This window comes from Balaenoptera physalus, assembly GCF_965194825.1.
Source record: "Balaenoptera physalus genome assembly, chromosome: 20".
NCBI lineage: Eukaryota > Metazoa > Chordata > Mammalia > Artiodactyla > Balaenopteridae > Balaenoptera > Balaenoptera physalus.
Genome location: NC_138901.1, coordinates 57,845,855 through 57,869,857, shown reverse-complemented (window position 1 = coordinate 57,869,857; position 24,003 = coordinate 57,845,855). Strand labels below are relative to the sequence as shown.

The 24,003-nt window shown below is 39.4% G+C and overlaps 2 protein-coding genes across 7 annotated transcripts in view; one reads left to right on the top strand and one right to left on the bottom strand.

Moving 5' to 3' along the window:
* The window catches only part of CFAP52 (cilia and flagella associated protein 52), a 36,327-nt gene extending 29,523 nt beyond the window's left edge, over positions 1 to 6,804 (bottom strand). The window contains exons 1-4 of one of the 2 annotated variants that reach the window (XM_082441388.1): positions 6,693 to 6,804; positions 6,042 to 6,261; positions 1,969 to 2,168; positions 1,467 to 1,603 (exon numbers count right to left, since the gene is read on the bottom strand). In XM_082441388.1, coding sequence (XP_082297514.1) covers positions 1,467 to 1,603; positions 1,969 to 2,168; positions 6,042 to 6,120 — 416 coding nt within the window. In that variant the 5' untranslated portion in view covers positions 6,121 to 6,261; positions 6,693 to 6,804. Of the gene's footprint in view, positions 1 to 1,466; positions 1,604 to 1,968; positions 2,169 to 6,041 lie in introns of both variants that reach the window. The other variant, XM_082441389.1, reaches the window with a different exon arrangement.
* Positions 6,805 to 6,874: 70 nt separating this feature from the next.
* STX8 (syntaxin 8) overlaps positions 6,875 to 24,003 on the top strand; it is a 242,079-nt gene continuing 224,950 nt past the window's right edge. For 3 of the 5 annotated variants that reach the window (XM_082441462.1, XM_082441464.1, XM_082441463.1), the window contains exons 1-3: positions 6,875 to 6,988; positions 13,426 to 13,525; positions 19,177 to 19,271. In XM_082441462.1, coding sequence (XP_082297588.1) covers positions 6,900 to 6,988; positions 13,426 to 13,525; positions 19,177 to 19,271 — 284 coding nt within the window. In that variant the 5' untranslated portion in view covers positions 6,875 to 6,899. Of the gene's footprint in view, positions 6,989 to 13,425; positions 13,526 to 19,176; positions 19,272 to 24,003 lie in introns of those variants that run through there. The other 2 variants (XM_082441466.1, XM_082441465.1) reach the window with 2 other exon arrangements.

The following is a 24,003-nucleotide window of genomic DNA, read 5'->3' as shown; positions in this document are numbered from 1 at the left end:
TGACCCATGACTATCCAAAAGCAGTCAACAGGACCCCATGCTCCTCACCACCGTGACTATTCAGGGGTGGACATGTTGCATTTTCCTAGTACCGCAAAATTTGTTTTTCTTTCGAGAAGAAACTTTCTTGAGAATGTTTTTCTCAACATCTCCAGTTTTCTGTAAGCAAATCTTCGATAGCCTAAAATCAAGCTTAAAATTACAGAGGAAATGACAGTTTTGCAGATTAATCTTGGTTAAGGAGCCGTTTTTTTCTCCCCCCACAAGGCCTAGCCTTGGCAACTCTTCGGCAGGGTCTGGGGGTGGGGGTGATAATTGCCAAGCTTGAAAAACCTCTGGGGCTGGGACCCAGGCATCAGAGGTCTTATTTCCTCAGGTGATTTCAATGTGCACGCAAGATTGAGAACAACTGCCTTAAGTTGAGCTAGGAATGTTAGTAGCTGATTTCTGGATGCATTTCTTACAAAAAAAAAAAAAAACAGTCCAATGGGGATAAGCCAGGGAAGTCTGATTATTTACATGGCAAGGGAATGACCGTGAAAGGAGGAAATCTCGTGACAATTTTGTTGATTTGCTATATATTAAGAGAACTGTCAATATACAACTACACACAAATGTAAATTTCCATTGTAATTAACCTGTGGATCTCAAACAAGAAAATATCTGTGAAAGTGCACCAAAGTATTAAATCCTACACAAACCTCAGGTGTTATTTTTCTTCTATAGATGATGTTCCTTTAGCATTAACACAGGAATATGTACTACATTGATTTTTATTCCTAATATAATGCTTTGAAATACTTTTCCCCCCCAATTTCATTTGTATGTATTCTCTCCCTACTAAACTTGACTGTGAGATCCTTGAGGGCCAAGATCATGTCTTGGTGAGGCAAGTTAAAAAATTAAAAATGCCACCTCTGGAGTCACACTGCCAGAGTTTGTCCTCCAGCTCTGCTACTTAGCAGCTGGTGAGTTTAGTTCCTCATCAGTCATATGGTCCCAATAGCTCCCACCTCATGGAGCTGTCATGAGGCTTAAATGAGATAATGCAGTTAAGATACTCAGCACACACCTGTCCCATAGTAAGTGCTCAAAAAAAAAAAAAATTAGCTGTTGTCTATGACGAGAATGATGGTGACAAGATGATGTCATCTTTTACAGCAATGGTTCTCGATTTAGTTGCACGTTAGAATCACCTGGGAAGACTTTCTAACTCTTAAAGCCAAGGCCAAGTGATCAAAGTCTCTGAAGGTGGAGCCAACCATCAGTAATTTTCTAAAGCTCCCAGTTGATTTCAATGCACTGCCAGGCTTGAGAATCAGCCTCCCATGGTATTTTCGTCATAGCTTTTTCACACCACACACGCTCTACAGATGGGCAAACAGAGAATGTTAGAAAGGAGAGGGTACTTAACACATCTAGAAATATGCATGGCGGAAAATAGGTAAATATGCTTAGTTCATTACCTTCCATCATCTGGGCCTCCTAGTGATACCAAGTACAAATCATTTGGTGAAAAGGCCAGAGCTTCAATTTTGCCCTTGTGAAGTGATAGCCGAGCAATCAGCTCTCTTTTCTCATAATGCCACAAAATGATATCCGCCTGGGAGCAAGAATACACTGTCAGATCATAGACAGGCTTTGAAAGAACCGGAGGAGATAGCTACCCCTCTCGGTGAGAGATAATCATTCGTCACTTTTCTAGAAATTAGAGCAGGTCTTACAAACATGACAGCAACAAGATGCAAACAGTTGTAAGCAGGGACGTTTGTTTCTGGGCATTACCGGTCACAAGTTGCAACACCTCCGCTCTCAGCCTGATAGAATGAAAATGAGTTCCAAGAGAGGTCAAAGGAAGAGGAGGAAGGGTATAAACAGGGTAGCACAGAGCTATTCTGAAGTGGGGCAGTTTTTCTTGGGAGGCACCGCTAAATCTATTCAGAATGAATGATTTTGTAGTTTATTCACCTTGAAGCCCATGAATGTGACTTGTCCGGAAGCAATGTAAACTCCGCTCTTGGAGATGGTCACACAGGAGACATTGTTGCCATGACCGTGTAGGAAATTCTGTTCCTGAGTATTTAGTGCCTGAATGAGGATGGTGCAACCCAGAGGGTAAACCAGATGCTCCTGGTCGGGATGGCATTTTAGACCAGTGGGGACATGTCCTAAAAGAGAGATTAAAAATCAGAGTAAAAAATAAAAAAATAAGTCAGGGGCAGAAGTGGCTGGTGGTTTTTATTTAAATTGAGCACAAAAGAACGCTTTTGAAATAAGCCTTAGTTCAACTAAAATAAGTGTGTGTGTGTGTGTGTGTGTGTGTGTGTGTGTGTGTGTGTGTGTGTGTCAGGGAGGGGTAATAGGTAATTTTATTCCACTGACAAGAAGGTTGGTCTAATATATAAGCTTCTCAAACTTTAAGGTGCATAAAAGTCCCCAGGGGCTCCGGTTAAAATGCAGATTCTGATTTTAGGTCTGGGGAGGGGCCGAGAGTCTGCATTTCTGACAGGCTGAAGAATCCCAGGACTTCTCATAGTGAGACCCCAATCCTCCAGATATTTGCCAAGAAGCATCTCCACAATTATAAATCTTTGTAATATGTTCTAATATGAAAAGACATGAGTTCTCCCTTATTACTCACCTTTGGTCAGAATTGTTTCGGTTATTCTTCATATGTATTTTACAATATACACTTTAAAGTCAGCTTGAGTACTTGAACAACTCATGTTTGTATTTAGGGGAGTGGCATTAAATGTATAGATTAAGGAAAAATAATTTTTATAATAATACATTATATTTCCTTTCTAAAAGCAGGGTATGTTTTTCCATGAAGTCTCCTTTTATCCTCCCTGGCGGCATTTCTAATATTTCTTCATAAAGATCTCACACATTTATTTTGTTTACTTCTTGGTATTTTAACATCTTTTTTTTATTGCTATTTCCTTCCCCATCAAAAGAGTCACAGATATTTATTAATATAGTTTTCTGGTCCTTAATGAACTCAGCTTTTATATTTAACTCCCTCTGGAATTTAGTTTGATGCATAATGTGATTCCAGTAGCTAAATAGATTTTTTTTCTTCAAATGGCCAAATATATTAATTGAATAAATGATTTCTTTCACTTTAATTGTGATCATCATTCCTTTTTTATGCAGTAAGTTCTCATAATACTAAGGTTTGTGTCTGGGGGTGATCTTGTCCTTGTGAAATGTATACTTAGTTTTTCTCATTGCAGGCTCCTTATAAACAATCATATGGCTATCCATATGGTAAGAGTAAAATTAGATCCCTACTTCACACCATCCACAAACAATACATTCCAGATAGATCATGGACCTAAATGTGAAAAACAAGACTTAATGTACATACAAGTTATAGGAAATGACTTGAACATGACGCAAAAGAGCAAATCCTAACAGAGAAGGCCAATATGTGCATTCAGTTATGTTAAAAATCACAAACTTCCTGGGAGTTCCCAGGTGGCCTAGTGGTTAGAATTCCGGGCTTTCACTGCCGTGGCCCGGGTTCAATCCCTGGTCAGGGAACTGAGATCCCGAAAGCCGTGCGGCACAGCCAAAAAAAAAAAATTAGAAACTAATGACAAAAGACAAAATGAAAAGAAAACCCAAACCAGGAGAAGATATTTGCAATGTCCGTAATAACAGACAGAGAATCATACCCAGAAGAATATACAAAGAACTACCATGAAGCAATAAGAAAAACACAAACTGCCCGACAGAACAATGAGCAAAGGCTATGAAGAGGCAATTTATGATGGAGGAAATTCAAAAGCCAGAAAACACATAGAAAGATATGCAGGTGCACAAGTAACCAGGGAAATGCAAATTATATCCAAAACAAGATACCACTTCATTTCCATCCTAATGGCTAAAATTAAGAAGGACAATACCAAGCATTAGTGATGTGCAGCAAAGGGAACACTCACAGACTGCTTAATGGGAGGGTAAATTGGTAGAATTGCTTTGGAAAATGTGTATTGGTTAAATAAATTGGGGTATATCTATGCAACAGAATATTACATTAAAATATATTAAAATTATGGCATAGAGTATATTTACTGCTAAGGAAATATTTGCACGGCATCCTAGGTAGAAAAAAAGTCTGATTATAAGAGAATATATCAGCATGAGATCACTTTTGTTAAAAAAATTTATATGCCAGTGTATATTTGAAAGGATCATACCAAAAGTTTAACAGTGATATCTTTAGGAAATGCAATGATGGCTGATTTTTTTTCAGTTTCACTGTATTTTTCCAATTTTCTAAATTCTTGTTCTTAAGTATGGCTATGGATTTACCCCTGTATTACACTGTATTCTCAGTGCACAGCATACTATTTGGCATACAGTAGTTCTAAATAAATGCATATTTGACTCTATGAAAAAATCTAAATTGCCACAAAATCAAGAAGGTAAAAACAATTCAATTAATTTTAGTCAATTTTAAAAGGCCAAGATAATTGCCATGGGAGACACTGAGGTATAATTGACCATATATTTAGTCTTTGAGTGCCACAAAACAGCACGAATTCAGTAGCAGGGCTCTCTGCTGGTCACCAGTGTGACCCTTTGCCCTCATAGCACGTCACCCATATCCTTTACCAATGACCTGGTGATCAGCTCTAAAGATGGCCAGTATCTCGGATGCACTAAATGCCCACTTTCTATCAGAGACTGTTAACCTAAAACGAAGACTCAAGAGCCAAGTCCTAGAATGTGCTAACACTTTAGCCATTGATTGTTCTCTGTCTACATTGCCACAATTTTAAAGATTTCAGGCATCACAATGCACTTGTTTAAAAGTTTGCTTTTTTTAAAAAATAGATCTTTATTGGAGTAAAATTGCTTCACAATACTGCGTTAGTTTCTGTTGTACAACAAAGTCAATCAGCCGTATGCATACATATATCCCCTCCCTCTTGAGCCTCCCTCCCACCCTCCCTATCCCACGACTCTAAGTTATTGCAAAGCACCTAGCTGATCTCCCTGTGCTATGCTGCTGCTTCCCACTAGCTAACTATTTTACATTCGGTAGTGTATATATGTCGATGCTAATCTTACTTCGCCCCAGCTTCCCCTACCCGCCGTGTCCTCAAATCCATTCTCTATGTCTACTTCTTTATTCCTGCCCTGCCACTAGGTTCATCAGTACCATTTTTTTTTAGATTCCATATATGTGCGTTAGCATACGGTATTTGTTTTTCTCTTTCTGACTTACTTCACTCTGTATGACAGACTCTAGGTCCATCCACCTCACTACAAATAACTCAGTTTCGTTTCTTTTTATGGCTGAGTAATAGTCCATCGACAGATGAATGGATAAAGAAGATGTGGCACATATATACAATGGAATATTATTCAGCCATAAAAAGTTTGCTTTTTTAAAAATGCAATCCAGTGCTTGTTTTCATCCTTCTCAGAAAACCAAACAGCATTTCCCCCCTTCATGTTGCAAATAGGAGGGGGTCCTAAGTCAGATTTAGGCAGACCAGGCCTCCTCTGACCAAAGCATCTCTCCTCTCCAGCTCCCCCTGGCGTCCTCTTCGCCTTCTGTCGTGGACTGAAATCCTCACCATTAGAATCCCCCCTACCCCCCAGCCCCTTCTCATTAGTACATCGGCTGGGATTTTAGAAGGTAGTTGGTCCCAGGGGCCTACACGGATTCTGTAGGTGGTTACTGAGGGGCAGGCAGTATTGCGGGTTGTGTGGGGCTTAGAGCCAGGGGAGAGCTGACTAGTGGGAGAAGGCTTTCAAGTCACACTTACTTATCCTTAAGGAGGAGGAGGCATTTCGTTCCTTTTAGGTGCTGGCAAAACCCATCCCATTCTTTGAGGCTTGGAGTGAGGATGTGACTCTCTAAGACTTTTGGGGAGGAGGGGCTCTCTGGGTCCCCAGTGCTTCGCTCATGCCAGCGTCCCAAGCTGCCTTCCAGGTGCTACCTGGGGTCTCACTCTCCCTGTTTGCACTACGCGTCCCTGGGGTTCCTAAACCACCCAACCCAGACGTGCTCGAGGTCTCACCATTGAATCCGATCACGGCCTCAAGCTCCAGCTCGGCCACCTCAGCCACCTCACCCTTGGGCGAAGTTTGGGTCTCCATCACCCGGAGACTCCGCTCACGTTCCTCTCAGCCGCCAGAGATGCAGCGTCTTCCGGTCGTTATGGTAACGGACGTGCGCATGCGCGCCAGATCAACGCCTGCGCAGAAACCCAGCCGAAGGAGTTCGAGTCCTTTTGCCCTCTTGCAAATGGAAAGAGCGGTTCTTTTTACCTTCTAGTATTTCTCCGAAAATTTAAGGGGCAGTAAATGCACAGAACTAATTCCCTCCTCTCCCATGTAAAGAGTCTGTGACCTTTGGGGTAACTATATAATCGAGCACCTAATGGCATTTAAAAATTAAACATAAAGGATTGCCTCTGATGGAAAGGCTGCTATAAGACAATATATAATTGATACTTCTTTGGGTCCCTTGTCTGAAGCAGGACAAAAAGTTTTTTTTAACTATACTGAGGTATAAATTATATATAGAATTTACTTAAAGTGAGCTTTAGTAAATTTATATTGTTGTGCAACTATCACCACAATCCATTTTTTGTTCGTTTGTTTGTTTTTGTTTTAAGCAGGATAAAATGTTAAGTAACTGCTAGAGGTCTTGAGGGGCTCCCACCTACCTGGGAAAATGCTTAGATTTTGTTCAAAAACAATTTTATTTTAATTGCACCCAACTGTTCGCGTCTCTTAGTGGTAGCCGATTGCTCCAACCTACAGTTCCCCGGGGGAGCGCTTTCCTTTCTTCATCACAGTTTGGAGCCCTTGGGGTATGTATATTCACTTTGCAAACTCCAGGTTCCGGTCGCGCACGGGTCGAGCCGCGGGGTATGAGCCGCGCGGGCCGCCGTAGTCAGCTGTTGCGAGCAGGAAGTGTCCGAGGAGTGGGTGGAGACTGCACCATGGCCCCGGACCCCTGGTGAGCCCGGGGTGAGGGAGGCTGCACGCGGACGGTCCCGGGGGAGGCCGTGCTGCTGGGGAGCGGGCGATCGCTAGGCATTAGGGCTGGAGGCCTTTCGGGATGAGGGGAGGGGGAGCAAGGCCCCTTCCCCTGCTGCCGGGGGCGGGGGTTGAGGGGCTGGGCACTGCCGCATCCCGACACCCTCGGTCCTGACAGGGGTGACCGGGGCGGGAGACCCGGTGGACCTCTGGGGAGCTGAGTTCCAGTGTGGAATCTCTGAGCATTCCTTTAGCCCTTCGCGGCTGCATCTCCCGGATTCCCGCCCATCGTGGTTGTGGAGCTGGCTGATGCAGGCTTCCCTGGACTCCTGCGAAAGTGAAGTCGGAGTGACCTTTTTGTGGAACGCCAGTGTATCTGGTGAACCTCCTTATTTCGCAGGTGGAGAAACCGAGGTTCAGAATTCATGGTCATCAGCGAGTTAGTAACCAGTTGGCGCTAGCATCTAGATCTTGTGGGCCCTTCAAAAAACTTATAGGAATCTGGGAGGGAAATTATGCCGTTGATAAGGTATTTTAGAAGACTGTTTCTATGGCAGCATCTTCTGCAGTAAAACAATAGCTGTTAAGGGTCTTTTATTCAACAGTTAAGTCCCAAGGACTGAATGATGAAAGACACAAGCTCTGATCCGAGGAATCTATTCCTATGGCGTATTGGACTTGAGCTTTTTGTTTACTAATTAAAAATGCTATAGCTCAACACAGTTCTTTTGGAGAATATGTCATATTAGTACTTCTAACATAGTTTATTGTTTAAGTTGCAGATAGTCTGGATATTAAGAGATTAGCTTTGCAAGATCAAAGTTAATCTACCTGGGATCTAGATTATCTGGGCCAATGGCTTAATTGATTCGACACTAATTTTTTTTTTCACCTAATTTTAACACCCCAATAGAAAATTTAGAAAATATTGAATATTTGCAGAGGAAAAAAACCCCGTTTTTAACTCTTATTTGGAATAATTGCCACTGTTGATTTTTTTAAATTAATTTATTTATTTTTGGCTGCGCTGTGTCTTTGTTGCTGCGCGTGGGCTTTTCTCTGGTTGTGGCGAGCGGGAGCTACTCGCGGGCTTCTCACTGCGATGGCTTCTCTTGTTGCCGAGCACGGGCTCTAGGCACGCAGGCTTCAGTAGTTGTGGCTCGTGGGCTCTAGAGGGCAGGCTCAGTAGTTGTGGTGCACGGGCTTAGTTGCTCCGCGGCGTGTGGGATCTTCGCAGACCAGGGCTCGAACCCGTGTCCCCTGCATTGACAGGCAGATTCTCAACCACTGCGCCACCAGGGAAGCCTGCCACTATTGACTTTTAAAATGAATTTATTACTTTGTATAATATGTGTGTGTGTGTGTGTGTGTGTGTGTGTATATGTGTGTGTGTGTATACATATACACACACTCCTATATATTTTACAAAACAGGGAACATTCCTCCATATCATTAAATATTCACTGAAAACACAATTTTAATGGTGCTTAATAGTGCATCATATGAATGACCATGATGTACTATGATTTAATCATTCCCCTCTTTGTACCCTTTAAAAAATATTAGGGATTTTTTGGGTTTTATTTTTTTTAATTACAAAGACTGCCCTTTTGTTCCATCTCTTATTTCCTTGGCTCACTCCCTAGAAGTGGAACTACTGGGTCCAAGGGCTAAGTTGCCCTCCACCTCCTGGAAGCCAACTCCCTCATTTTACACATAAGGTAGGAAATAAAGCTTAGAAATAAGGTAGAGGCCCCAGGGCATCCATTTAGGTTGGTAGAAGCTATCACTGAACCCTAGGCCTCTTCCACAGTTAATGTTGAAAAAGCACTGATAATTTTTCCTGTTCCTCTCAAGGAGTTTGACTCAGCAGCTTTCTCATTTGCTGAAAGTGAAACAATGAGGGACTGTGCTATGCTAGGTCAGCTTCCTTGCGAAGTAGGTTGCTGATCACGAGAGCAGAAAGGAGTACGGAATAGGACTTAGAAAAATCTATAAAACAGACTTGACTACAGCTTTGCTCTCCTACTATTGAAATAGCATAGCTCAGTGACGCTTTACTCCTGAGTAGTGTTCTTCGGTTTAGAAATGGAATATGGCTGTTACTATTTTAATGGCATATCAAAGCCAGTGGTAAGCTCACTGTGTAATAGAAATAGCCAGTGGTGACTGTCTCTGAACGGGTCCTTTGCTAAAGTTAATCAGCTTTACCACTTTTTTCTCTCTGTTCCAGTTCCACAGCCTCTGTCATGGCATCACCATCCTCTTAGTCACTTAGGCCTAAAAACTCTAATCATCTACTTTTTCCTCACTCTTCCTATCAGATTATTCACTGATCTCCACTATTTTTTTTTTTTTTTCTTTTCTGCCATAGTCCAATCCTTTATCGCCTTATGGCTTCCAGAGAGTAAATATTGGTGGCTGGTTACTGAGTTGAATAGCTGGAGAAGTCTTCTACTGGTCTCTTGCCACTCTTCTCTCATCCCCCAGTGATTTATGTGCGTGGAGTTCAGGTTACTTTTCCTAAACTAGTATTTTAGGTACCTGTGTGCTTGATTCCATCATGAGGTTGCCCATTACCACTAGGCCAGTGGTTCTCAAGCTTTGCTACAGATTGAAATCACCTGGGGAGTTTTACAACTCCTCACGTCCAGGTCAAACCCCATGCCAATTCAATCAGAATGATGCCTGGGGTAGGAGCCAGGATTTTTTTTTTTAAGTCTTCTCTGGTGATTCAACTATGTAGCAAAGCTTCAGAAATGCTCTTTAGAGCTCAAATGAGAACGTGAGGATTAGGAGCAAGACATCTGGGGTTTTGGCCATCAGCATTTGATGTAACCTCTTCCAGGCCTCACTCTATGTGTAAAAGTATCCCCTACACCTCTCAAATTCTCTGGTAAAAGTCGAACCTTGTTATGCTGTTCAAGGCACTGCAGAAACTAGCTTCGACTCACCTCTACCATTTTATACTTTACCCTCCTACCCAGGACCACCACTCAGCCGACCGTGCCAGGCTCTTTCCCTCCCTTTCATCTTTGCTTGCTCCCTGTGCCTCTCGCCTAGTCTAGGATGTGCTCCTCCCTCTTGTCGGAGTGAGAGGCCTGCTTTGACCTTGTGGTTCAGCCCAAGGTGTAACCTCTTGGCCCAGCCTTATCAGATCTGTCTCGGCCAACAGTAATTTCTCTCATTTCCGAACTCCGGAAATATGCACTTGCCATTTATACTCCGCGTTTGGCAGGAGGTGTGTTGTACCTTGTTATTGATTTTCATACGTGTGGTCTGGGACCATAGAGCCAGACCTCAGAACCTCTTTTCATAGATGACAGTATGGAGGGAAAAAGGGGAAAATGTGACAAAGCTGGGACCAGGACCCAAGTTTTCTTATCAGCCTCCCTCCTACTTTCTTTTTTTTTTAATATTTATTTTTGGCTGCGTCAGGTCTTAGTTGTGGCCCATGGGCTTAGTTTCCCTGCGGCATGTGGGATCTTAGTTCCCTGACCAGGGGTTGCACCGCGTCCCCTGTGTTGGAAGGCGGGTTCTCAACCACTGGACCACCAGGGAAGTCTGCCCTCCTACTTTCTTAATTGTGTATTGTCTTATATCACCTGCTCTCTTTTGGTATGCGTGAATATATGTATATGAATGATGCTACTTTAGATTATAGTGGTGAGTTGCCAAGGATCCTACTGTTAGTGAACCAAACTTGGGTTGACTCGCCCGCATGCCAGTAAAGCCAATCTACTGATACCAGGTTGTGGTGAAGGAAAGTGCAGCATTTATCGCAGAGCACCAAGCAAGGAGTCTAGTGCTCAAAACATCTGAGTTCCCCGACGGCCTTCAGGGAAAGGTTTTTAAAGACAGGGTGAGGGAGGGGCGTGGTGGGGTGCGTGATCAGCTCGTGGACACTCTTCTGATTGGTTGGTGGAGGGATAATTGGGAGTCACTTTCTGGTTCCAGTTGGTCTGGGGTCTACGTGCTTTTGGGCAGCAGACAGTTAACTTCTCCCACGCGGCGGGGGTTTTGGTATCTGCAAAGCAGCTCAAAGGACATGGCTCAGAGTATTATCTACAGCCCTTGAGGAGGAACCAAAGGTCCTTGACTTTAATGGCTAAACTATTATTATTTTGTTTTGCTTGACTGTTTTCCTGCTTCTCACTTCTCTGATTAAATTTACTCTTTGGAACTCAGGGAAGCCCTAGGAGACTAAAGCTTTTCTATAGACAAGAGGCAGGAAGAGGACAAGGGGATGCAGGTCTGTTCCAGGAAGGCCCCATAGGGTCATGCTCGGTTACACTACCTCATTGGATCCTTATTAAATTTAAAATGTACAGCTCTTAGCATGGGACCTGGCCCGGATCAGGTACTCAGTTGTTAGCCATAGCTATAATTACTGCAGTAAGACTCGTAAGGGAAACGACTGGAGATTGTTTATTTTTCCTTCATTCAAAGACATTTGCCAGGTCCCCTCATTGTTCAGGTGATATGTGGGAATTCAGAGATTTTAAGAAATGGATTGCTTATTTTTTCAGACAAAAATTGGAACATTAGGTTAAACAGCAGATTTTAATTTTTTTTTGAAACTTAAAAATATTTATTAATTCATTTATAATAACAATAATCAACCTATTACATGTCAGCATAAATCACGTTTTTAACAGAAAATATATATATTTTCCAAAACAAGAGAAAATATGTGAGAAGAGTGGCATTGTTTTACATTAAGTTCTTTTTTACATAAATTTACATCACATTTTTTTTTTTATTCAAACAGAAAGTCACAAAAATTATAATCATCCTCATCGGTTCACTCAGTCCCATGTAATTAATTTTTTTTTCATCTTGATCTTTTGTTAGCACTTTTATGAATTCATCAGTTTTCCATTAGAGTTCTGAAAATGCTTATTCATTCAGTTCAGCAGTATAGTCAGTTACCAGAAACCTGTACTTGTCAGAGTCTTTTCCATGAATTCCTTGAAGATGAAACCCTTTTATAGGAACACTTTTGCGAAAGCATCAGAGTACACCCAGAAGTGTCTGTAACTGACAAAAGACTTAAATATGACCACGGTTAAAAGATTTGATGAAAGTTCATAATAATGCAATTGACAAGGAAATTTAGTTATTTCTGAGATACACATTTTAAAGTAATAACTAGAATTATGACTTATAACATTATACCAGAACATATAAGATTTTTAGGAATTTCATGTAATGTCTGAAACATTTATATTAACATATTTCCATACAAATAACCCAAAGAAAGTTTAGTATGTTTTTTTTTTTAATTTTTGAATTTTATTTTATTTATTTTTTTATACAGCAGGTTCTTATTAGTCATCAATTTTATACACATCAGTGTATACATGTCAATCCCAATCGCCCAGTTCAGCACACCACCATCCCCCCCACCCCCCCCACCCCCAGTGGCTTTACCCCCTTGGTGTTTAACATTAGGTTAAACAGCAGATTTTGATATTTTTTACTGGGCACTCCTGGAAAATATGTTCGTCGTATATTCATGGTCCGTGCCCTGTAGGAGAGATGAAATGTGTGTACACACTTAAGTATTTTCTGTAAAACAGATAAAAAGTAAAAAGGCTGTAAGCGAAGGAGAAAATAAGGGACTATTGGGGATTGATTGTGAATCCTTCAAAACCCCCAACACTGTTGAATAACAAATAGAAGTTCGGGACCTGCTTTGAGAGAATTCTGGTAAGCTTAGGTGTCAGGTGGGTGTGTGTCCTTTGACCCCAGAGCATCGTGTTACCTGCTGATCTGTGTAGCTCTTCCCCAAATAGCTGCTCACCTGGCCTGTCACCCTCCATCCCTTTATGCTGCTTTATTTTCCTTCTTAGCCCATAGCAACACCTGACATACTATGTTTTGGTTTGTTTGATGCCTTTCTCCCTTCACTAAACTCCTTGAAAGCAGGGACTTTGTCCATTTTGTTCCCTGCTCTATTCTCCAGTGCCTGGAGCAGTGCTCAGCACAGAGGCGGCCCTCCAGGAATGTTTGCTGAATGTTTTGTGAATGAACGAATCTGTATGCTTTCTCAGCGGCCAGATAGCACAGTGGCTAGGAGCACAGGCTCAGGGCCAGGCAGCCTTGGTTTGCAGCTGGTGGTACCCATAGGGCAAGTCGCTCTACCTCTTTGTGCCTGATTTTCTCACGTGTATGATGGGGATGGTGACCCTCCTCCCAGTGTTCTTGTGTGGATTAAGTGAGTTATTACAAAGGAAGTTGTGAGAATTGAGCCCAGCCTGTACTAAGTACCGTTCAACCCCTGTTGCCATCACTGTTACGATTATCATTCTCCCTTCCTGTTTGCATTTGTGACTAGAATTACAAACTTAGATTATGCAGAAATTTCCTTTAAAGAACCTTCAACATTTTTCTCCCTTTATGACTTTGACGCAGGTTCTCCACCTACGATTCTACCTGCCAAACTGCACAAGAGATTGCTGAGAAAATTCAACAACGAAATCAGTATGAAAGAAATGGTGAAAATACAACCAAGGTAAGACCAGGAATGAGTACTTCAGATGATTTGTTGGAGCTCTGAGGTCTGAAGACCCTCCCCTTTCTGACTCTGTGTGTATGTGTGTGTGTATGTATAATGACCTTTATGCTTAACACATGTTGAATTGACATTACAACCAATCAGTTAATAGTTATTTAATCACTAGGACTAAGTGAAGCATGGCATCTCTATAATTTCTCCTACTTTACCTTAAAAAGTTTCTAACAATTTCATAGTGTAATTGCAAGGTTGGTACACTTTCCTCCAGATGGTAAGTCTGTTAGGCTTTGCAGGACAAGAGGCCAAGTTCTCACCTCTTTGAGTACCCATTCTCGACAAAAGGATAATAGACTTTTTTGTTTTTTTACATTTTACATTTAAAAATGTAAAAAATCATCCTTCACTTGTGAGCTGTAAAAAACAATGGTGGGATTTGGCGAGGAAATATGGTTTTTAGAAAACCATGAGTCCATGCCAATACTTTTGATTCTAATCCAACATTCACAGGTTTCTTTGTAACTTCCCCATTCCAAATTAGTATTTTCCTTCCTTCTCCCACAGTGAGAACCCAGGTTTCCAGAAGCATTGATATGTTTTTGCTCATTTGGTCTCTCTTAGAGTTTATAGAAAATAGTTTCAGAATCATGACACAAGGGCCACTACAAACAATAAGTAAAGTTTGAGTTTGTGTCTTTATTATTATTTTTTTTAATTTAGAATATCCCACTAAGGATACAGAGGTTATTCTGTTCTAAAGCTATTAGAATTGTTTCTTTTTTTTCTGTGTCTTATGCTCTCCTTTGTATCTATTGATATTCATTTTCAGGGTTTGCTTTTCTTCCCTACCCTTGCTGATACAATTTTTAATATGTAGAACATTTACATAGTTCAGAAGTCAATATTATATACAAAGGTATACTCAAAGCCTTTTCCCCATCCCACTCTTTTCCATGCCTTCTTCACCTGCTTCTTAGAAGTAACCTTTTTTAAAAATTAATTTCTCATTTATTCTTCCTGTGTGACGTCTTGCAGAAATAGGCATTCAGGTGTGTGTGTGTATTCTCATTTCTCTTCCTTTGACACAAAAGTTACTCTTTTGTATCTTGCTCTTTTCACTTGATAATATATCATAGATATATTAATTCACTGAGATCTTCTCAGTTTTTCTTAGGGCCTTATAGTCCTCTATTGTGTGTACTCTAGTTCATTAACCTGTCTCCTAAGAATGGGCATTTAGAGTGTTTCCAATCTTTTGCTGTTATGAATAATGCTGCAATAAATAGCTTTGTGATTTTTTTTTTTTTTTTGTATTTGTATTTGTGGAGGTTCTTTTAAGGGTGAATTTTCAGAACCAGGACATATGTGATTTTTTTTTTTACCTGTTGCCAAATTCCCCTCCACAGGAGTTGTCACCTTTGGCTTCACAGCCTGGCCAGCAGAGGGCGTTGTCAATTTTCTGAATTTTTGCCAACCTGATAAGTGAGATAAAATATGTTAGTGTAGTTTTATTTTCTTCATTTTTTTAATTGAAGCTTATAATATTATATTAGTATTAGTATTAGTATATTATTACTTATAATATTATATTAGTTTTGGGTATACAGCATAGTGATTTGATATTTCTGTACATTACAGAATGATCATCAGATAAGTCTAGTTACCATCTGTTACCATATGAAGTTATTACAATATTATTGACTATATTCCCTATGCTGTACATTACATCACCTTGACTTACTTTATAACTGGAAGTTTGTACCTCTCCCTCACCTTCCAGTATAGTTTTAAATTTGCGTTTTTCATACTCTGAATCAAGTGAAGTATGTTTTCACATTCTTAAACACTATGTATATATTCTGTAAACTAACTTCTTATCTTTTGCCCATTTTTTCTATTGGATTGTTGGTCTTTTTAATATTTAAGAGCTCCTCATATATTAGGGAGATTAGCTCTTTGTGATATATTGTAATTATTTCCTCTCCTTTATCATTTGTTGCTTGACTTTGCTTATGGTAGCTTCTGTCATGTGAAAGTTTTAGTTCTTTTTAAATGAAGTTGACTATCAAGTTTTAATTGCTTCTGTATTTTCACTCATAGCTTTTGCTAGTTGTAGGTTACAAAGGAATTTATTTATGTTTTCTTCTAGCAAATGTATGGTTTCATTTTTGTACATTTAGATCCCTGATCCATTTAACCAGTATCATCTTGGACTGTTAGATTGTTTCTAATTATAAAAATGAGTTTTCAGTATGGCTGAATTATTGCCCAGGTTAGAATAAATTCCTCAATGTAGGATTTCTGGATTTAGGTTGTATAAAATTTAAGCATTTTGAAAATGTCTCAGAGTCACATTTCTACGCCAATTCTGTTTCATTTTTTAAAAAAATCTTTCTCTGTTAGGTGAAAGTATACAAGAGTTTAATACGCATTCTTAAAATCACTTATGCCATTGAACATCTTTTCATATATTTATTGGATGTTTGTATTTCTTCCTTTATGAATTGCCTGTTATATACATGTCCTTAACCTAGCTTATTATTTCTTAATTTCCAAGTGTTCCTTATATATATGTTAACTAAGCTTTGATTAAGCTTTGATCTGGCATATTTGGTACAAATATTTTTTCTATTAATTTGGATTTTGATTTTATAAATGACTTTAAAATATATATACACTTTTTAAAAATTTTATTTGAAATTATCACTATTTTTATTTATGGCCTTTTCTTATAGGAGAAGGGGAGGTAATGCTTAGAAAGGCCTTTCACACCCAGGGATTATAGAAATACTTTGCCTAATTATCTAAATTTTCGTTAAGCTTTTCTCCTCTTTTTTATCTTTTTTAAAACACATAAATCTTTATAATATTTGAAATTTATTTCGTGTATTGTAGGCATCTAATTTTTTTCCCATTTGCTAAATTATTAATCCCCCCCAAATATGAAATAGTCCATATTTCATTCACTAAGTTCTTACACAACTGCACTGTTTCTGGACCTTCTGTTCTATTGCACTAACAAAGCCATTGGTAACTGCCAGCATCATACTCTTGTAGTTTTTTGTAAAGATTTAATATCTAATTGTTTAAGGCCCCCTTGGTTACACATATCCGTGATCTTTCTATATTTCCCTTCATTTATCCTCCTTTTAGAGCAATTTTTTTTTATTTTTATTTTTTTATTTATCCCCACCCCCGACCCCACCTCCTTTTTTTTAAAATTTTTTTTATTTTTAATTTTTTTATTTTAGAGCAATTTTTCATAGCTTTATTAAAAAGAATTTTGTGCTGTGCCTCAGTTACCACCTCCTCTCCAATAAAAGGACTCCAAATAGGATTTTGGGTAGATGTGTAGTATATTTATAGACTAAACTGGGGAGCATTTACATTTTTGCAGTATTGAGTGTTTCCTTTCACTCATTCCATCAGCAGTGTTTCCTGCAGTTACTATCCACCAGGCACTGTTCTAGATATTTTTTAGATTTTGTTGAAATTGTTAATGATGTTTTAAAATAATTTTTAAAAGTTCTCCCTATTACTTGAATTTAGGAATGCCCTAGATTTTTTCATTTTGTGATTGATCACTGTCCTGAATTCTTTATCTGTTTCTAGTCATCTTTTAGGTGATCCTCTTAGCTTTCCCAAACAGACTATTATCAATCTGCAAATAATGATAATTGCATTTCCTTCTTTCCAGCCCTTATGTATTTCTTTAACTTGTCTTATCATGTTGGTTAGAACTTCTAGACCAAAGTTAAATAATATTGTAGTTAAGGCAGACTGACTGATTTTTAGTTTTCTTTGTTTTTGTTTTGTTTTTAATTAATTTCTCCCATGCTGTATTAATCATATGTTTAGTCTGTTTTTAGTAATTAACAGTGTTAGCTTTATTATTAGATTTTCTAACATCAAACCATTTTTAAATTACTCAGATAAATTCTACTTGGTGATGGTATATTGTCATTTTTAATGTAATTCTGAATTTGCTTTGCTAAAATTTTTTAAAGACTTTTACATTTATAATCCTTAAGGGAGATTGGCAAGTAGTTTCTTTTTTTCTGTTATCTCTGTCAGCGCTTGTTACCAGGGTTGTGTTAGCTTAAAATATGAATTAGGCTTTCCATCCTTTTCTATGCTTTGGAAAGCTTCTGTTAAATTATCATAATGGGAAATTTCTTCTGATTATGAAAGTAATAGTTTTCTTATAAAATATTAAGAAATCCCACTACTTAGACATAACTACCCTTGATGTTTTGATGTCTTTAGGTCCTGGGTTGTTTTTTCTCTATGTGGATGACACTTCTTTTTATGACTTGGTTTCTTTTTCTTTTAATAAATTATGATGGGTATCTTTCTATGTTAACAGATATAGATTTCAGTCATACTTTTTTTTTGGCCGTGCTGCGCCGCATGTGGGATCTTAGTTCCCCGACCAAGGATTGAACCCGCGCCTTCTGCATTGGAGGCGTGGAGTGTCAACCGCTGGACCGCCAGGGAGGTCCCCAGTCATACTTTTTAATGGCTACATATTCTTTCATCTGTTGAATGCTTTTGATCTTTAATTTCGTAGATTCTTCTTAGACCTGCTGTGTGTGTGTGTGTGTGTTTGTTGTTCTTTTGTTCATTTGTTTGTTTGTTTTGCTCTTTGCTTCTTGAATGAGGAGGGATCTGCTTTCCTTGGCGTTTCCCCATAAACGTTGTGGGTGGTTCTTCTGTGGTTCCCAGAGGTATTAGAATAGTTAAGGTGAGATTTTTCTTGGCTGCTGATACCTTTGAGGGTTGCTTGATGTGTGTAGCCCTTGGCCAGCCTCTGCTGTTGCGCTGTATTTTCCTTATGTGACCCTGCTAATCTAAGGAGAGAGCCCCTGCTTCCACTGCAGTTGTATAATTGCCTCTTTTAACAAGGTAGCAAACTTGTGAGAGTGCCTTTTTAAACATATCTCCGATTATATCCGTGGTTGACTATGTTTACTTTACGTGGGCGATTCTATTTTTCATATTTTTAAATTCCTAAGAGGCTTCCTCCCCACCTCTCCACCATCCTTTAAGGCAGCACTTAGAGTCACAAACAAAACTTTACTCTGGGTTTGTAAATTGGAGAAAATTCACACCTCCTGGAAAAAGAGTCCTATGTGGTCAACATTCCTCTTGTATAAAAAGGACACCCTGCTGTAAAACTTTTAATGGGTTGTAAGTATACCAGTGTGTTTAGGGAGGCCTGGCCGGGATGGCAGTGGGACTTGACGTCTTGTTCTTTGCAGCATGGTTGAGGGAACCGTGGGGCTCTTGCTGGTGAACAAAGACTGGGGACATGCAATTTCCTGCGTGGCTCCGAGGTAGACAAATAGGATCCGAGGGTAGATGCTCAAGGGACACAATTCAGCTGACTGTGAGAGCAAAGTGACAGTTTCCAGTCAATGTCAGGGTTCAGGTATGGACCAGCTTACCACCTGGTCAGGTCATAGGGCTGGGTATGAGCCTTAGGTGGGTGGCTGGCCCACGTGACTGTTAAGATCCCGTACAACCCTGAGGTTGTCGTTGCAGCCCTTCCTTGATTGAATCATAGTTTGTAAAGCAGCGTTTACATGATATTTTTAGGAGACCTCACACCTCTGGACTAGCATACTCAGGCTGTGTTCTTTTCTTTTCAGCTTACCGTGACAATCAGAGCTTTGTTGCAGAAACTGAAGGAAAAGATCGCCCTTTTGAAGGACTTATTGCTAAGAGCTGTGTCAACACATCAGATGTATCCATGTAAACATTTCCACCTCTTGCTAGAGTGGGAGGACAAGCAGTCTTATTTTAAGAAAGGAAGGAATCTGGGCCACCCAGATTTTTCCACAGCTTGAGGAAGACCTGGTTTCCAAAATATTGCCTATAATCTCAATTTCTATTTTAAGCATCTGTTACATGTTTTACAGTGAATATGCTGGCGTAGCAAGACACACGGCAGGAATTAACTTAGTTGGGTGTAACCTTAATAGTGCAGGAAGCTCATGCTTTCTGTCAGTGCTGTATTTACACCGAGCTCCATGTTGCTACCTGTCTAGACTGCCTTGAAGGTGGTCCAGCAGGAGAACTTCCATGACACTCTTGAGTTGTGATTCTGCTTCTGTAGTTCCCAGAGTTTTGAACGATTCGTTTTCTTTTCTGAGAAGCCAGTACCAGTAGAAACGATGCATTTTTTCCCCCCGATTATGTAGATTATTGAGATTTGACTTCTTTGCCTTATTGTTCTAGAGGTCCAGACAGTACCCCTGTTTTGGGAGTTTTGGGGGGTGGGAGACACTTGCCTGAAGCAAGTTTTGTCATCACCTCAGCCTCCCACCAACAATGTGAAGAATTGAAATATTTCTTTCTTTTTTTTTTGGCCACGCCATGCAGTGGCTTGTGGGATCTTAGTTCCCTAACCAGGGATCCGACCTGGGCCCCGGCAGTGAAAGTGCGGAGTCCTAACCACTGGACCGCCAGGGAACTCCCCAAAATATTTTCTTTCTTTCTTTCTTTCTTTTTTTTAGAAATTCATAATCTGATCAATTTAGGAAAATACACTTGACCTGTTACATAAACTAATCCTTTAAATCTGAGTTTAAAACTGACCTCAAACTGGTCCTCTCTTACCAATCCTTTCCATTGTCTTTAGTTTGTACCAGACTTTGGTACCTTGGGAAATGGTTGTTATTGCCCAATTTTAAACGTGGGAAAATGTAGGAATATAGCTTTTTAGATAAAACAATATAAGATGTTTTAAAAAATATTTTTCTCCAAGTATCACCACTGTATGTCACCAGGGAGGCTGGTTTAGATAGTTGCATGATTTCCAGTGTGCACTTATTAAAACACTAAGGTTTTAAATATAAGTTTTATTTCAGTAAACAATTGGGCCCTTATTTTTAACACAGTTGGAATACTCTGATACGTTTAGTTTGTAACTTTACCCTCCATCTGGCATCATTTGTTACTGCACAGTCTATTATATAAGGAGTTTTTATTTTATCAAAATGCACAAGTCTTAATATATAGACCTCAAGTTGGCAGAGCTGTGTTCTCCACTTTCAGTACTAAGTACTTGGAATTCTGCACATGGGATCAAGGTGTGCAAACTCATTTTAATATTACCTAAATCGCATGTATTAGAAACGTAGTTAAATATTGTTTCCCAGTATACTATTAATAACTTTATTTGCTAACAGGTAACTGATTATTATTCATCTTATAATATTTATGTGCTAAACCTATAGGGCAAGAAGATATAAATTAATAACTTTTACTTTTTTCTATTAATAATTTCTGCTAGTTATTAATTATGGGGTGTACCAAGCACGCTACAGTAATAATTGACTTTGTTCTTCTAAATGCTTGCAGTCTGACCATATTTTGAGGTCGCATAGACTCTGGTTTTGTGGTGATCTCAGAATTTGCTGAATGAAACACCAGGCATTTGAAAATACCAGAGTTATTAAATACTCTGAAAATATGAAATATTTATGAAAATATTTAAGGACCATCATGTGAATAATTTAGAATTTCCCAGGAGAAATCAAAAACTCGTCTGGAATATAACAGCTTTCTTTAAAATCTAATTATTTTTTTCAAATAATTGGGTCTATTTCTACTGGAACAGCAACCAAGACTAGGGGTGGAATTCAGATAATCCACCCCATGGGGGCGCTCATGAACCTCTGTATTTTCAGGGAGACCATTTCTTAGATAGAATGGAAAGGAGGTAGCTTCTACGTTACGAAGGCCTCTATTTAATTCCCCTCTTCTTCCTCACATCTTCCCTTTCCCTGACCTTCCTCTTCCCAAACATATAGGATAATTCTGTGGCAGCTGTCATCCAGATTTAAGATGCATCAGATAGCAACTTGTCAGGCCTAGTAACCTCATATTATGAAGTTGTTTGAGTGGTTCATTCCCTTCTTTACAAAACAGGTATTGAGGCCAAGGCAAACTTGCACCTCAAGTCACTGATGAAGTTGGAAAGAAAGGACAGCATTCCAGCAGAGGAATTTTTTCACACCGAGGAGAAGAATATTTAAGAGCTTAAGTAACTTGCCCAGACCCCACTGCTAAGAAATGGAAAGCTAGGATTCCAATGCAGGGCTGTCTGAACCCAAAGCCACTTGTTTAAAAGCTGAATTCTACTTTAGTGATAGAATACAGTCCACTGTCACGTGGCCTATCTTCAACTAGAGTTCCCTATGACTTGGCATGTTGCTGTAATGCCAAGACAAATCTTGTTTATAATGCAAATCCTCAAGACCCTTCTTAATCATCAGAAAGATTAAACAGTCTTCACTGTGGTTTATTAGGTATACTTTATGATGTTGTAATTCTTAGAAAAATTTGTGTCCATAAATCGCCAGGAGAGTGACTTTTTAATCCTTTTCCTTGAGGCATAATTAATGTTGGGTGACTTTTTTAACGTGAATATTTGAAAACCACATTTCCTTACTGTGTTGGGTAGTTGAGTTTATGGTACCTTACTTAATAAATTTATGCCTTTCTGCATTCGTGAAGTTTTCCAGAGAACACTAGGAGTTGCCAGAAAGATAAGTCCTATGAAAATGCCTTCCAAACAGTTAAATTCTGGGAGGTTAGGCCTAAGATGTTACTGCTCTTTCCTGAAAAAGTACTTTTCTCTGGCAAGAATAAATGTGAAATTAAAATGAAAGTGGCATGCTTTCGAATTGGTTGACTTGCAATTCATAATTGAAAGTCCTGCAGCCAGAGGGTTGAAAATTGCTGGAAAACATTAACTTCTGTTCACAGTACTTCTTGGAGATGGGGATTATAATGGCCTCACCAGCTGAGAAAAGGTGTGTTTACAGGAGGGCGCATAGGAAATTTCAGGTAATACTAAAATTATTCTTAGAATTAGCTTTAAGTGAAGCTTGTCTTTTTGTTGGGTTTTTCAAAGGCAGCACTTTTAGTACTTTAAAAAGAATTCTAAAAAATCACTTTACAGAGGGGTTCAGTATCAAAAGGTATTTTGGTTTCTTGGGAGAAGTCCTGTAGAAATAGTAATAATTATTATTTTTTGGTCGTGCCATACGTCTTGTGGCATCTTAGTGTCCTGACCAGGGATTGAACCCAGGCCCCCAGCAGTGAAAGCACCGAGTCCTAACCACTGGACCAGCAGGGAATTCCCTAGAAATACTTTTTTAAAATCCATAAATAACTCTGTTCCACTTTGTATTTTTTTGGGGAAAAAAAGATGCGTAGACAGATAGGTAGATGGCAGGATAGATGCCCCAGTCACCGTGTAACAAACCTGGATACATGTAGGTGTGGAGAGGCTCACTGGATAGATTTTAGGGATAGCCCCTCGGGGCTCCAGTGGAGGTGAAGTGGTTCTAAAACACTGCACCTGGCCATGACAGTTTTCACTGGTGTCTGCTATTGTGAGAAAAATAAGGACAAGATAATTTTTATTTCAGTAGAAATTTTCTGATTTATCGTCTGTTTACATGGTTCTCCCTAGTTTTGGGTATTAACATCTGCTTGCTTTTTCACCATGATAGTAAAGGTAGATGAGAGTTTTGTCTGTTGTGGGTTTTGGAATGTCTATAGATGGCAAAATGTATAATTGGTCTATATAAATCCCCCCATCACCATCCCCGCAGTTTGTTTGGAAATATTTCTGCTCCATGAAATCCAAAAGTCTGGGCACCGATGGAATACTGGGAACAACACTGGCTTTGGAGCCAGACAGAACTGAGGTGGAAGACCAGCTCCACCACTTCCCCAAGGCCAGAGAGCAACGTAGCCTTACTTGACCTTTGTTTCATTAACCTGTAGAGTAGGAATAATCATACTTGTTTTGCAGGTTGTTGTGAAAGTTGAAGAAAATATATTTAAAGCATCTCACAGGACAAGCCACCCCCATAATTGTGGGTGTTAAATAAAAGATAGTTATTAACCCTTTGTGGGCAAGTTACTTCTTTGTGCCTGTTTTCTCATTTGTGAAATAAGGATAATCAAAGTACACCCAGCTTATGGGATTGTTGGGAGGATTAAATTGTATGCATAGAAGGTGTTTCACATAAAGTAAGACCTCCTCGAGGATTAGCTGCTACTTAGTATTTTATCATTGTTAAAATTACAGCCATCTTGGAGAATTTACAGGTAGTCCTTTTATGGAGTTTATAATCAAGTAAGAAGGGTATATCAAAGCACACAGGTAGTGATAGTATTAAGATACTACTTGCAAAATATGATCAGTGCTTTGAGGAAGATAAGGACCTGGCCAGGTACATAATGGATATTCAGCAGAGTTTGTTAACTTAAAAAAAAAGTAAAATGAAAGGGATGAAGTACTATGTGAGCCAGAAAAATCTTCTAGCCTCTGAGACCTTAAACTGTCTCTGTGCAGTCCTTCTTGCGGCAGTGGGAAGTAATTATGCTTCTCCAGAGCAATTAATTTGCACGTAAGACTTGCCTAAATTCTTAAGCCTTCTACCAAACAAGGAGAA